At 54.3% G+C, this 14,350-nt stretch overlaps 3 protein-coding genes across 3 annotated transcripts; 2 read left to right on the forward strand and 1 right to left on the reverse strand.

Moving 5' to 3' along the window:
* Positions 1-6,412: 6,412 nt before the first annotated feature.
* On the forward strand, positions 6,413-7,953 carry HRG_11924 (centromere DNA-binding protein complex CBF3 subunit; the record flags this gene model as incomplete). The annotated part of the gene is made up of 6 exons (XM_044870394.1): positions 6,413-6,535; positions 6,596-6,715; positions 7,190-7,364; positions 7,513-7,599; positions 7,674-7,813; positions 7,876-7,953. The coding sequence occupies 6 exons, from the start codon at positions 6,413-6,415 to the stop codon at positions 7,951-7,953; spliced, it is 723 nt and encodes a 240-aa protein (XP_044714506.1).
* Positions 7,954-8,113: 160 nt separating this feature from the next.
* Positions 8,114-8,576, forward strand: HRG_11925 (centromere DNA-binding protein complex CBF3 subunit; the record flags this gene model as incomplete). The annotated part of the gene is made up of 2 exons (XM_044870395.1): positions 8,114-8,352; positions 8,438-8,576. 2 exons carry the CDS (start codon positions 8,114-8,116, stop codon positions 8,574-8,576), a joined length of 378 nt encoding a protein of 125 aa, XP_044714507.1.
* Positions 8,577-12,589: 4,013 nt separating this feature from the next.
* HRG_11926 (kinase) lies at positions 12,590-14,350 on the reverse strand (the record flags this gene model as incomplete). Its single annotated transcript, XM_044870396.1, has 3 exons — positions 12,590-12,854; positions 12,942-13,195; positions 13,271-14,350. The coding sequence occupies 3 exons, from the start codon at positions 14,348-14,350 to the stop codon at positions 12,590-12,592; spliced, it is 1,599 nt and encodes a 532-aa protein (XP_044714508.1).

Below are 14,350 nucleotides of genomic sequence, written 5' to 3' on the forward strand. Positions count from 1 at the left end.
GCCGGCCGAGATGCGATGCCCGGGTGCGCCTTGTCGACGATGACCTCCGCCGCCGTGTAGCTGGCGCCGTTCACCAGCTTCAGGCCCTGGTGGGTGTTGCGGTTCACGACGACCGGCATCCCCGGCACGAACATGAAGACGGCCGGCACCGGGATCGCGCTGTCGTCGCCCTGGTTCAGCATCATGATGGCCTCTTCCTCGGTCGGCAGGCCGTCCTTCCACTTGTGCTCGAGAGGAAGATGCGCAGCGTCGACCGCCGCTGGGTCTGGAACGTCAGGCTCGCCTCCATGTTGAGGTTCTCCGCTGGAACCATCTTGCTCGGATCAACTGGCGGCTTCGGTTGAAGCGCCTTTTCTATGTCTGCCAAGCTGATCGCTTGTATCGAGAACGCGTCGCACGTCTGGCGTCTCTTTGCACGCCGGCACTCTGCCGTGAACACGGCTGCCGACACAAGTCTTGCGCTTCGAATTGCGCGTACTTTGGCGGGCTCTTCCTGCCCCACGAGGCGTATCGTCACGCCTGCTCTTCCGTGGTACACTTGCCGCTTAGCAGCGTCGTACACGACCTGGTTCCTCTCCATCCAAGGCCGGCCAAGGAACATATCCTGGCCGAGGCTTGGGACGACGTACGCAAAGGTGCGTTCGTCAAAACCGGCGGTCTCCACAACGACAGCCACAACTCCCGGCGACGTGACACTTTCTGAGGACTCCGAGAATCCCCCGATCTCTCGAGGCTTCGAATCAACGAGAGGGATCCGAAACTTCCGGACGACCGCTTCGTCAATCACGGCATAGCAGTCACATCCACTATCGACTAGGACGCGTATCGGATTGCCTCTGTTGAGCCGTGCGTTAACGAGCACGGGTCGACTATTCATACGCGGCTTGAACGCCTCCCAGTCTTGGACATCTGCCTTCGAAGGCCCCGGCGCCCGCTTTCGCACCGGGCTAGTCTTTTCCCATCGGCTCGTCATCCCCATTGATGTTGCGGCCGACTCCGAATCATCGCTAGCATCCGGCTGCTTCACCCGGGCGGCTCCTGACCGTTTTTTCTTCGCTTCGCCAGGAAAGACCAAATGAGCTGGGCATTCCGCGACGAGATGACCCTTCCGGCCGCATCGGTAACAGCGGCGCTCGTTCTTGGGCGCCGCATCTGCGTTGCGACGTTTCTTCGGCTCGTGACTTGTACGGCTGACATCTGCCATCTTGGTATCTCCGTCTGCGTCGCGGCCTCGACTATCATGGGTTGCACCACCGCTTCGAAGGGCGTTCCTTTTCTCTACACATTCTAGACCTGAGGACAGCCTTTGAAGAGATTGGACCCATTCCGAGTACGTGGAGCGAGTGGGCGCCGCGTAGACAGTTGCCAGTCGCAACTCCGGACTCAGGGCGCCCTCCAGGTAGCTGATTTTGACTTCTTCCGCCAGGTGGCGCCGCCGGAATCAGCGAGTTCTTTCTCGAAGCGAGGGAGCAGTGTCGCAAAGCTTTCCTTGTCTCTTTGCCTCAAGGATCGCAATTTGTCCAGCGCGCGAGTCCTGGCGTTCGGGTCCCCGTAGCACTCTTCCAAATATTGGAGGTACTGGTCCGGATCTGAGTCTCCACCCCTTCCTCCGGCTTCTACATACGCGATCGTCATTTGCTGAGGGGCACCCCCTAGTCGCGCGTAAATGTAGGCGAACTGGTCCGCCTTATTCCCAATTACCCTTCCGTCTACACGAAGCTTGTTCTTCATCTCGCTCAGCCAAGCGCGAAACTTGATCGAACGCCCTCGAATCGCGGTGGGTCTGGGAGAGTCGGCCTAGTCTTCCGCAATGGTGTGTCGACCAAACGATTCAGTTCATGCAGAGGTTCCGCTCTGCTCTCCGACTCGGTCCCCAAGAGCGTTGGTCTCGAGGTCGTCAGACTGTCTTGCAGCAGTTGAATCTGCTCGCGCGTGGCGTCGCGATCGGCATCGCGGTCGGCACGCAAACCTTGCATCTGTTCAGCCATCTGGCTCATCATCTGCATGACGAGCTGGGAGGTTCGCTCCGGGGAGCTCCCGTCTGCAAGGGTTGAGTCCATCGGTAGTGAGCTCTAGATATGTAAGAGGCTGGCCCGGAGTTTACTCAACAAGCAGGTGCCTATGTGTTGTCTATCTAGAGCTAAAGAGGAAAGGAAGCTGAACTCGAGGCGAAGCCTCGAGTCCGAGCTTATATCGCCTCTTATAGAATGTTCTCGCAACTCCGGGGCCCGCGAAGCGGGGCCGGTGTTTCCATCCGAGCATGATCCACCGGACCCGGTACAACCGGGTCCACCAAGCCGGGCACAGCCCGTGACAAGTGGCGATGTTACTCGCAACGCCGCTGTTGCCTGCTAGGCAACCGATACTGCGTAATCACGCGACGGACCTTTCATTTGTGTATAAAGAGCTGCACAACCCCGTGCGTTCGTTCGTTCACTTCTTGTTCTTCAGATAATTCTCATTCAATTGCCTGATGCCATCTCTGACCCATGTGGAGCCAAAATGTCTGACACCCCGCATGTCTAAAATAAGCGTCGATGCTAGTACCTTGTAAGACAGGCAGCAAGAGCACCTAGCCGAGCAGAGTCTCCGCACGTTGGCTTCGGCTTCGCATTCACGCGCAAGGTTATCCACCTGGCAGTTGCCACTAACCGCTAAGTGCCGGCTCGCAAGGCGCCGGTAACGACCACGCCGTTGCCAGTAATCGCTCGGTTGCGAGTTCCTGTCAACCAGGGGCTGCCAGTAACCTATGGGCGTCGGTTGTCGGTACCTCAAAGGGACCGGTAACCTCCGGGCGCTTAGCCATACGCTGCTAGTAACACCCATGAGAGAGGTGCCAGTAACCATTGTGGAGCAGAGTTCGGTCACCAGTACCATGCCCCACCCCTTTCGGTAACACCCACCTTTCGGTAGCGCATTAGAAAATATCCCCACCAAAACCATCAATTTCACTTACACCGATTCCAGCCAGATTTGAAGATATTCACAAGCCGTCACTTGGAGTAGATAGAGGATTGATTGAATTCTACTTTTCGATGGTTGAATGTTTGTACAAGGTCTGTGGCCTGTGCGTACCTTGCACGCGAAATTACCATCCAACCAGGCTTTCTAATCATACGCGTATGGTTTATATAAACCATATATTGCCCATATATTGCCAGTAAACCTATACCATACGAGATCAGTCGTATGACCATATATGGCCATACGCGGGGGAAAGTTCCTCCGAGGTTACAATTTCGGCGAAGAAAAGATCATTCGGCGATTGATGGTTGCATGCCAACATCTCCGAGAAATATATCGGAACTACAGCAACATACTCTGTTGTTCTATTGACGTTCGGGGAAGATTCCACAATGAAAAAGACCGAAATGACTAACTGCTCTGTGTGTATTCATCGTTACGGTAGAAATGAGTAAAGATCGCGCGACATTACAGATCATGCCTCTAATCTCGCCGAAGAAGAACAAAATCTCAGATCAGTATCGCTCAAGCGGTTCTAGGGTAACCGACGTCACATTGGACGTCACCTCCCAGAATCCCGTATAGGCAGATCGGAATAAATTGGAGCTACTAAAGACCTTGAGATATCCAGTTAGCACCTAACATTCTTCGTCACTCAGGGTTTCATGCCATTATTCATCCGGCTTTGTGCCGTTTGCGACTCTGATGACGAGTCCACCCATCTTCCGCGGGCCAGCTGACGATGACAGTTTCGTATCCGCCACAGCCATAGAGGCCTCTGGGATCCAAGACGCACAAGGCTTAGCATCGTTCGAACCTAGTACCGCGACAACTTCCAAGCGCAAAAGAATGACCACAGCGGATGCCACTTGGCAACACACACGGAAACCTCAGGATCCGAGCCTGAGCGTTGTGGGCCAAAACGGGATTTGGTGTTCTACTGCAAGTATTGCAATAACCCGTCCTATTCGACTTACGTCTCTACCACATTTCGCAACCATCTGCTGAAGATACACACGATAGACGTCGCTGGTCTTGAGTCAACCCTGGCCAAGAAAACATGTCATAACCTTCTGAAAGACGCTTTCAACAAAGCCGGAGAGGTTGATCTTGTCAAGTTTCAGGAAAGAGAAGAGCAGGTTTTGCGAAAGGCAATCAATCCGAAGGCCGCAATGGAAGCTTTGGTTCAGCTTGTCACCGTGCGAAACCTCCCATATAACTGCAATACCTGGCCTGAGTTGCATGCTTTGCTCATGGCAGCGAATTCCACTGCGGAAGGGCTGATCAGCACCTCACATGGCCACATTCAAAAGCTTTGCATGAACTCCTATGCAATCCATAAAGATATCTTACGAAAACGGCTTCAATCTTCGCCCTCCAAGCTTCACCTCTCTGCCGACGTATGGAGCGCGCCGAATCACAAAGGTTTCTCGGAATATGTGTCCAGTTCATGCAGGACGACCAAAGAAACCCTTCTCAAGCATTGCTGGCTTTACCTGAGCTTCCTGGCATCGATGGTCCCGGTAGTCACGGTGGAGGTGAACAATGGAAGCTGCTTCAACCAGTCATTGAGGACTACGGCATATCAAGTCTGCTAGGTACTTCACAGGAGACAACCACGGTTCCAATGATGTGCTTTGCCGCCTGATGAGCAGCTTTCTAGAGAGTCAAGGCATCGCATGGAATGCAAAGCATCGACGGATCCGCTGCCATGGCCATGTGGTCAATCTTTGCGTCCAGGCTTTTCTTTCATGGACAACAAAGAGGCCGTACTCGAGGCATGTAGACAGATTGAGGAGATGGATGAAGCCGTGCGACTTGGACATGATGCAAGGGTGGAAGAAGCGGAAGGAACGTGGCTGGAGCCAACTTGGTCCGCTCGGCAAGGTGCATAATATTGCGGTTCATATCAGAGCCAACGATTACAGGTACAACACTTTCCGTCAGCGCGCAGGGAAGGTTCTCGGGCTCGACAACGACACACGCTGGAACTCTTGGTTCCTCCTACTGGATACTGCTCTTGAAAAGGAGGAACACGTCAAGTGGTATCAAGACAAATACTACGAGACACTTGTCAATGACTATCTGGCACCTCGAGACTGGCAAGCCCTTCGAGATATAAGAAACTTCTTGCAGCCATTCTGGAGAATAACACTCCTTACTGAGGGCTATCGCTCAACACTAGACCGCACGCTCTTCACGATGGATGTCCTTCATAAACACTACCAGCAAGCTGAGAAATACAAGCTCAATCAACAACTTCTCGGCCCGGTGCTGACCAGCTGGCACGTTTTCGACAAATATTATCGGCTTTCTGACGAGACCCCGGCATACGGTGCAGCCCTGATTCTTCATCCGTCTCGAGGAAAGGCTCATATTGAGAAAAACTGGCCCAAGTCATGGCATAAAAGAACCTTCGACGCAGTGAGAAAGCTCTGGGAAGAAGAGTACATGGATCTGCCGACAATTTCTGTCACGCCTTCCAAGGTTTCAGTACTGCAACAGGACGAGTACGACTTACTCGCACAGGAACTCGATGTCATAGGCAAGGGACCAGACGCAGACGAGTACGAAGCCTTCACATCGCAGTCGCCTATTCAGATTGACGGTTCACCACTTTCCTGGTGGCATCGTGATGAACACCGTGAACGTTTCCCTCGGTTGTCCAAGATGGCGATAGACATACTCTCAATACCCGCCATGTCTGCGGACCCAGAGCGCACATTCTCAGGCGCAAGGCGCACTATCTCTTGGGATCGAATGCTTCTCGGAGCATCGACAGTCGAGAGAGGAGAGTGCCTGAAAAGCTGGATCCGCAGCGGCATCACGGCAGGGTTACGAATAGAGGAGGTTGAGCAATACGGGTCCGAGTCGGCCGAAGAGTGCAGTAATAACACCCCCTTGGGCACGGGAAGTATGACCCAATGACGTCATTTCTTGTATGGGCAATATATGGTTTAGTTCACCATATGAAAATAAATCATACACCATAAACCATACAGGTCCATATGACGTATGGCGTATGGTTAGAAAGCCTGCATCCAACCCCTAATCTCCTTCCGCCTCCTGACGATGATTCTTCTCGTTATTCCTCCACCACATGACCAAAATTACCTTAAAGCGGCCTCGGGTATTTATACGGAGGATATTATGCCTAATGCGATAATTGGTGTCACAGGTCCGGGCCGGCTGACCGGTCATCCGGTAATCGGATTACCGCCCCGCCCCACGCAAAACCATGTCGTTTTCGAAGGCCCGACCTGCGGGGCTGGCGTTTTCTTAGTCGGATTACCGCCATCGGACGGCAAAATCGAAGGTCCACGCCCGCGGGGCCCTGCGCGAGACCTTCGATTTCGGTCTCGCTCACGCGCGTTGCGCTCCACCTCCTCCTCCCACCTCCTCCACCACCTCCTCCATTGCCACCGTCGCGACGGCGACCGCCTGCACCATGTCGAACGCGATAGAGGATCCCCGGGTCAGGGCGGCCATTGAGCACTACCTGTTAGATCTGGAGAACACCCAGCCGAAGAATACGAAGCGAAATTATCGTCCCAAGCAGGAAGAATGGAAGGCAAGCCCGCATGCGCGCCCTGCAATCTTCATGTAGATCCATGCATTGACTGCCTCACAGGAGTGGTGTCAAGCCAACTGGCCTGCGATCCCGGACGTTTGGCCGGCCTCGGTACCACAGGGCCAACAGCTACCGGGAGACCTGGTCGATGAAGGAAAGCTCTTGCTCTTCATGAAGGAGGTAGTGGCATCACGTCCTCCAAAGAAAGGAAAGAGGGTCGCCGATGAAAGAAAACGACACCTCGAGGCTCAGGAAGCCAAGAGGGCCGTGAACGACGCAGAGCACCATCAGGTAACAGATGTTGATCACGGGATGTGGTCGTCGGACTGAGCCAGCCCATCATACTAACACCCAGCTTCCCCAGCAGATCCCCTCGTTGTAGGCGGCGGAGGTAGCGAATACGAGTCAGACTCCGACTTGGAGTTGTATGAGTCCACGCTCAAACTACAGTATAATACTGTACGGGGCTACGTCTCGGCCATACAGAAGCTTTACGACGAGCAGAAGAGCCGGGAGTCAATCCTGCGGCCCGGCCACAGGAGTGGCACTGAAGGCGCTCAAACGCAGCATTCTTGCAACGACTTGGAGCCGGAAGAGGAAGGAATACATGGACAGGGAGTTGGAACTCTGAGAGATGTGTATGCGCCGGCGCAGATACCCGACCACACCAACGTGGCATGGTCCGAGAGGAGAGATCGCCTGCGCCCTGAGGACGCAGGTGGACTTTCTGCTCGGGAACCACATGCTGCTGCGGTCCGGCAACCGCCTGCCGATGGAGTTGGCAGACTGCTTTCCCTGGACTTACCCAACGAGGGCTTCAAGGCCCAGGGTATACCACGAAGGCGCTGGTTGTCGTGATGAACTGTGGGAAGACCAACCAGCACGGCCGCATGGAGTATGGATCTGCTTTGCGGCATCGAGATCCGCGATCTTGTCTCATCGGCGCCCTCGCGTTCTGGCTTTTCTGGCGCTGGCAGGTAGAAAAGGCGGAAAGGTTTCCGTCTTCCAAAGAAGCGACTGGTATGAAACGAAGGTGCTCCGCCGATCGGCGAAGGAGCCTCAAGGTAAGCGTGATGGCATTCACCGGAATCCCATAACTCAGAGGGTGCATCGACCCTTTCACTCACCGAATATACAGCTCCGTTGTCGGGCCAGACTGCCCGAGAATGGACGTCCAGGTTCTACAAGAAGGCCGGCATCAAGGTCTCCAAGGTCAGCCACGCGCCTAGAGTGGCCGCGACGCAAAACGCCGACATGGCCGGAGTGGATGAAGGCCAGGCATGTCATCTGCCCTAGGCAAGCCGCCAACCCCCTGGCCTGGGCTGACCCGAACTATACAGATCCGCCGAGCCGGTCGTTGGAATAACGGAGACCAAATGACCGGCTGCTATCTGACTTCCTGCCTTTCGAATTCATGAGGGCCGTGGCCGACTTTGACCCTGAATGGTCGGGGTCTTATTTCGTGCCCCGGGCCACCGTGAGGCCGCCTGTGGTGCTACTCGTGCAGGTCTGGCCTCAACTCGACAAATGGAAAGAGGCCCACAGTAGCCCTTTCTCAGATCTCGGGTGGAGCAGAACATGGCCGCCGGCGCCTTCTTGGAACTCCTGGAGTGGCTTCGAGAGGTGCTCCTGCAGGACGCTGTCTTCCTTCGCGAGTCCTACCCCGACCATCCTATCTTTCAGGATCCGGTCTTCTCTTGCCCTGAGTTTGAAGCGTTCGCCAGCAAAGTTCAAGACACATGCACACGGGACCACGAAGACAGCCATACCACGGTCATTCAAAAGCGATCCCGGTGGTTGCGGAGAAGCTGCGCACAGTACTGACTCAACAGGTCGCAGCCGAGCAGTTAGCTGAGCGAAGACATCTAGACCTTTGGGGCTTCTTACGAACTATGCACAAAGTTGGATGAGTTTGCGCAGGCCACCTACACCGTCACCTTCAGCCCCGGCCAAGGTGCTGCAGGTCAACATGCGGAGATCGCGGGAGCTCATCAACAGAGGCGCCGCGCTCCACGAGAGACGGTCCTCAGGTCCGAGATAGGCCCTTCGCAAGCGGGCGGTCCGACATACGCTCCGCTCTCTAGAGCAGCAGCAGGAATGGTGCAAGCGGGCCAGGGCAAGCCCCCAGGGAAGAGCGCATGGCGAGCCGCCTGGGCCGCGCGAACCTCCGAGCTTCAAGCTCCCCGTTCTGTCAAATCTGTACAGGAGCTGCTGCGTCTCTGGCGGCAGGGCTGGGGCGAAATGCCTTCTGTGGATTCTCTTGAGCGAGACTGGGGTGCTCGATGGCGGCCATCTGCAGAGAAGAATTACCTTTCCACGCGCAAGATCATCGTCGATGAGGTTCGGAGGCGGGCCCAGTCGGACGGCTTAACTGAAGATATCGTGGCGAGGCAAATGGACGAAGAACGTGGACCCAGCTCTTTGGATAAGTTGTTCAAGGCCATCCGAAAGGACAGGCAAGGCGAAAAAGGGACACAAACGTGCGTCGGGGCAATTCAACGTCGGTGGTAGCGAAAAGTCGATGGCGCAGTGATTTTGAACACCCGTCTGATAGAATGACGAGGACCTTGGCGGCGAAAGTGCCCCAGGCCGTCAGGGCTGCGTCGCTACAGTCAGCGGTAGTGGCCTGTAGACAGGGTATGCATCCGCTAAGCGCCGCTGTAGCTCCAGTGCGTCAAGGCTGAAAATGCTTCAAATCACCGCAACCTCGCAACCGACAGGATGTAGGACCTTAGACAGGGTGCATTCTGATCGCACAAACGCAGGCTATCCAGTCGAACTGGTTTTCTCGTCGTCGGTCCCGGCTTTCGCGCTTTATGGCGCTCCGAAGATGACATCAACCCGGCAGAGGTGATGTCAAGGGCAAGCGGGTAATCGGCGGTAATCTGCGGGGTAATCCGCTGACCGCCCACCAAAGCCGGACCTGTGACATCCACTTGATGTCACAAAAAACGGCTTGTCGCAGTACCGCGCCGCCCAAAAGTATGACATACCTCAGCAGTCTATTTCCGACAGACTCAAAGGCCAGGTAGCCCTGGCTGATCAGATCCAGCCTCGTCAACTCTTGAGTAAGTCTCAGGAAGCTCGCTTGGTTTCTTGGATCCTCCGCCAAGAGTCTCTCGGCTATGCTCCATCCCACAGTCAGATCCGCGCATGTGTGGAGGCTCTTATGAAGCAACTGAACAACGAGCGGACAGTGGGGCGCAACTGGGTCTCTAAATTCATCAATCGCCATCCGGACATCAAGAACAAGCGTGGGAGACGTCAGGAAGCTAACCGATTTAATGCTTTTACGCCTCGGGCGGTTCACTGGTTCTTCGATATCAGGGAAAAGGAGTATGGATGGATTAAACCAGAAAATACCGTGAATGTTGACGAAGGCGGTATTATGTCTGGCTTTGGTGAGTATTTGGCTTGTCTTTCATTACTTTTACTAACCAGACTCTTTTGCCAGGTTTGGATAGTCTTGTGGTTGGGAGTGCAGACCCAAAACGGAAGGCCCTTCTGAAAGGGCCACAGTCCCGCAACTGGACCTCATTTATTGAAGCTATCACCGCGGACGGCCGTGTCCTTACCCTGGCATTATCTTTAAGGGCAAAGAACTTCAGAAACAGTGGTTCTTGACGGAATTCGGCAAAATAGCCGACTGGCATTACATAACGTCGCCCAACGGATGGACGGACAACCATATCGCTATTGAGTGGCTTGAGAGGGTCTATTTGCCCCAGACGCGACCAGCCGATGCCTCAGATGCTAGACTGATCATATTAGATGGACATGGAAGTCATGCAACGGTGCATTTCTTTATCCACCTCTGTAGGAATTACCGTTAACCGGGACCAGGATGCATGGATGGCCACATGCTTTTTGAACAACGTTTATTGCTGTTACCTTCCTGCCCACTGCTCTCATGGCCTCCAGCCGTTAGATAACGGTGTATTCAATGCCTCAAGGCAGCTTACCGGAAAGAACTTCAGAAATTGACCTGTTTGACCGATTCTGCGCCTGTTCATAAGGTCAATTTTATACGGGCATATGCTAAAGCGCGCGAGGTTGGAATGACGGCAAAGAATATATTGTCCGGCTGGAGGGTCACTGGGAATTGGCCGATCTCACGATCCAAGGCATTGCGGCATCCAGAAATTCACGCAGACATTGTAGAGACGTCTCCAAAGTCCGCGCCATTTTGGGTTCTGATGATACGCCAAGAAACAGCCGCCAGATTCGCGATTTCGGAAAGAACAAGACTCCTGGCACCCGGAGACGATACGCCGTGATAGCTAGAGGCTTTGAAGCCCAGAACAGACGCTTGCCGAGCACAGCAACAGAATCGCGAAGCTAGAGGAAGAAGTGGCCCGGCTGCAGAGAGGCAAGAAGAGGAGAGCAATTCCGAACCCGAACAGACGGTTCATGACTCTCAGTGAAGCTTTGGTGGCTGAGGAAGCCATTCCCAAATTAAAAGCCAAGAGATAGCCGTTGTGCTGAATTCTGACACAGAGGAGGAGGCGGTCTCAGAGGTGGAGACAGCTTCAGTGATCGAAGTCAAGGTGGCACCGAAGCCCTTCCAGTCACCACCAGATCCGGGCGAATGGTAAAAGCGCCGGTACATATAAGAGCGTCCATTTCTCTACGGAATGATATTTTTTGTGTTTATAATGTTAAGTTCTGATCATATTTCATGTAGTTCAAATGGTAGACTTTTGGTGGAGAATTTTCAATTGCGCTACCGAAAGGTGGGTGTTACCGAAAGGGCATGGTAACCAGTGTGACGTTGGGCGCCTGGGATTACTGGTTACCCAAGGTCAGCAATCTACAGGCGCCAGTCACCTTTAGGCTCTTGTTCCTGGTCGCTAGGTGCTGCTGGTAACCGCCCAGCCACAGTGCCAGCAACCATTCATGCGTTGTTGCTGGAATCTCGTAGTGGCCAGTAACCGTGCGTTCGCAGTTATCGCTCGCCTGTAGTGAAGGCTGTTTAGCAGCATGTGAACAGAAGCCGAGCCAACGAACACCGGAGTCCCAGCCCGGTTGCTTGCAATCATGATCACCAGGGCGGTTGCGAAAGCTCTGGTCAGATTCATGCCCCATTCAATGTATGCGCTAGGGTCAAGCGGTCCGATTGAGGGAAAAATTAGAGTGTCTTGTTTGCCTGAAACTTCACGTCCCGCCTGTTGGAAGCAGTAGGGCTTCGAGCAGCAGGAACGGAAAAGATACGAAAGGCTATTCCACAACTTGCAAATGATCTCGTAGCAAGCCGCGTTTCCTGCTACGAGCTCCAAACCCGTCTCTCTGCCGCTTCCTCTTATCCCGGGATAACTGGAATAGCTGCTTGTGTTTGGGAGCTGGAAGGAGGTCGGCGCGGTCGAAGTCAACAAGCATGACGCGGCGGCGCTCGTCGTTCCAGAGCAGGTGCACCGCCGGTCGTCAACAGGGGCAACGTTACACAAAGTCAGTCTACTTCGCACAGCTGTCGTAAATGGTGTTTCACCATCTGGGCTCATTTTCGGCCAGAATTGCAAGACTGTTAGCCGCGAGAGGTTGAATGCTGAAGCTAGATGTCGGCAGCCATATCCCGCCTCAGATGCATGACGTAGATAGAGCAGTGGTCGGGAAACCGGCTGCAAGTCAACCCTCATCGCCCTCAAATTGTCCGCGGCATCACATCAGCTATCCACCAATGAAATCACCCTTATCGGTGCTCTCTGAGAACCGATGCAAGGGGGTGATAGGTTATCATTCCCAAGGCCATCGGCGTCCACACCTGGACGACCTCAAGCTTGCGCCTGCTCGTCTTGCAAGGTCCTGTCACGGGTGTTTGTATTTCATTGCCAGCTGCCCGTCATTTCCAGCCAAATCCTACATTGTTCGACAAATATCCCAAGATGACCTTACCTCCCAATGCAACTTGGCCAGGAAAGGCTGTCGAAGGCTTGAGTCGATTCTCACTCTATTTTCGATCTGTGGCGCTCTTCTCATTTCCGCTGCAAGCAGGCTGCAAGCGGGTCGGCAACCCGCCACAAGGCTCAAACGCGCTTTTTCGCAATTTAAATGACTCTCCTATAGCGCCCGTATCTCGAACATCTCATCCAACTTACCGATGGCCTCATCATAGGCGGCTATAATGGGCCTGTAAAGTTGGTCTGGGTCTCCTGCAGGGGTTCCAAAGCTCATCCTTTCGTCTTCGTCCAAGGGAAAGAGAATCTTCCTGATCCTCAAACAGAGAGGCTTGACAATATCAAGCCGCTCTGGAAACTCGCCCATAATCCTTTCGAGACCATTCATAGTCATGTCACCCTCCTTTGCTTTCGCAATGTCCCTGAAGCTTCCAATTTCCCAATTGCGTAAGTCGCTCTCCTCGGGCGGCTTCTCTTCACCACCAAACCCATTGCTCCATGAGTATCGCGCACACATCCAAAGCAAAACATAGAAAAACGACTCAAGATCATGCCGGTAGGTGTGATCGGCCTTGCGCAGCACCTCGACCGCCATAAACTGCATCGTGCCAGTCTGGTGCCGCGCTCCGCTCGGGCCACTGTCTCTAACTTTGGCCAGGTCAAGGTCGATGAGCATTCCTTTGAAGTCCCCTGGCTTCTTTGCGTCTGCGATGATAACGTTGTTTGACGAGATGTCGCGGTGGAGAATGTTGCCAGTGACGTAGAGAGACTGGTGTGCCCTGATAGCGTCTCGGGCGACTCAGCAGTTCCTGATCGATTTGAAGTCGCTGATGACACGGCCGGCTGGTGAGACGACGAGGCAAGAATAGATCCTGTTGTCAAACGGATCCTCGCCCCTAGAAGTATACAAGCTTGGTTTGGTCTTGCCGATCGACAGCTGCTCGTTAAAATCCTTGGCCAGCTTTAACTTCTGTCTGTTGGACCGCCGCCTCTTGGATCCAGAAATGTTTTCAGACGTGTTGTCAGAGGATGATTTGCGCTTGTGACTTGCTGTGCCCGTGCTTCCTACGGCCGATGGTAGATCTCTGAAGTGGACATCTTCATCCCGGAACCCGTGAGGTTTTGGAAACTCCAGTCCCTTCCGCATGTCTGCAATGGTGGTGATTTGACGGTGCGCCACCACTCTCGCCACCCCCTCCACGCCCTTCTCTCCTGCCAGCTTGAGATGGTCCACCTCAGGTTTCCGCTTATCCGATGCCCAGGAGAACTTAGCAACATGCCCGTTTCGGGTGCGGTAGCAAGTAGTCCCGCGACACACGATAGCGCGCTGCCTGACTATCAGCCCCTCCAGCCTGACTCTTGTTTCGTTGCCGCTTGCGTCCTCCAGAGTGGCACAGCGATGGCCCCCCTCTCGTTCAATGAATGTGTCTAGGCCCATCGCTTCGTCACTCATCGTAGCGTATCCAACAAGAGCTCGCACGAACTTGTCCGGCTCGTCGTGTATATCGAATGACCCCGAGCTAAACGGCCCAGACCGATCGAAGACCCAGAGCTCCATCTTGGAAGCGCAGAGGGAGAACGCGTGGACGAATCGGCGCGTCGGCTGGTCGGCGAAGACACCTCGCACATACCGCGTGAGCTGGAGGAGAGTCGCCTTGAACTTGTCCTCCGATTTCTTTTGCTCTCCAACAACGAGAACGTCCTTGTAGGTAAATGTGCTGTTGGCTTTCCTGGCTGGCTTCTGAAAGAAGAGATCCATCTGGCCCTTCCGTTCCTTGAACTGGTTGGCGGTTCGGGTGGTGTATAACTTGTGGGGTGCATCAGTCAAGAAGCGTTCTTCAAGCGCACGGAGCCATGTCCAGACCGCTTTTTCATCGGAGGTGGACGGGAAGTCCGTCCATTTCTTTCCGTCGTGCGCCACCAT

The sequence above is a fragment of the Hirsutella rhossiliensis genome (assembly GCF_020360975.1).
Source record: "Hirsutella rhossiliensis strain HR02 chromosome Unknown scaffold00028, whole genome shotgun sequence".
Taxonomy (NCBI): Eukaryota; Fungi; Ascomycota; class Sordariomycetes; order Hypocreales; family Ophiocordycipitaceae; genus Hirsutella; species Hirsutella rhossiliensis.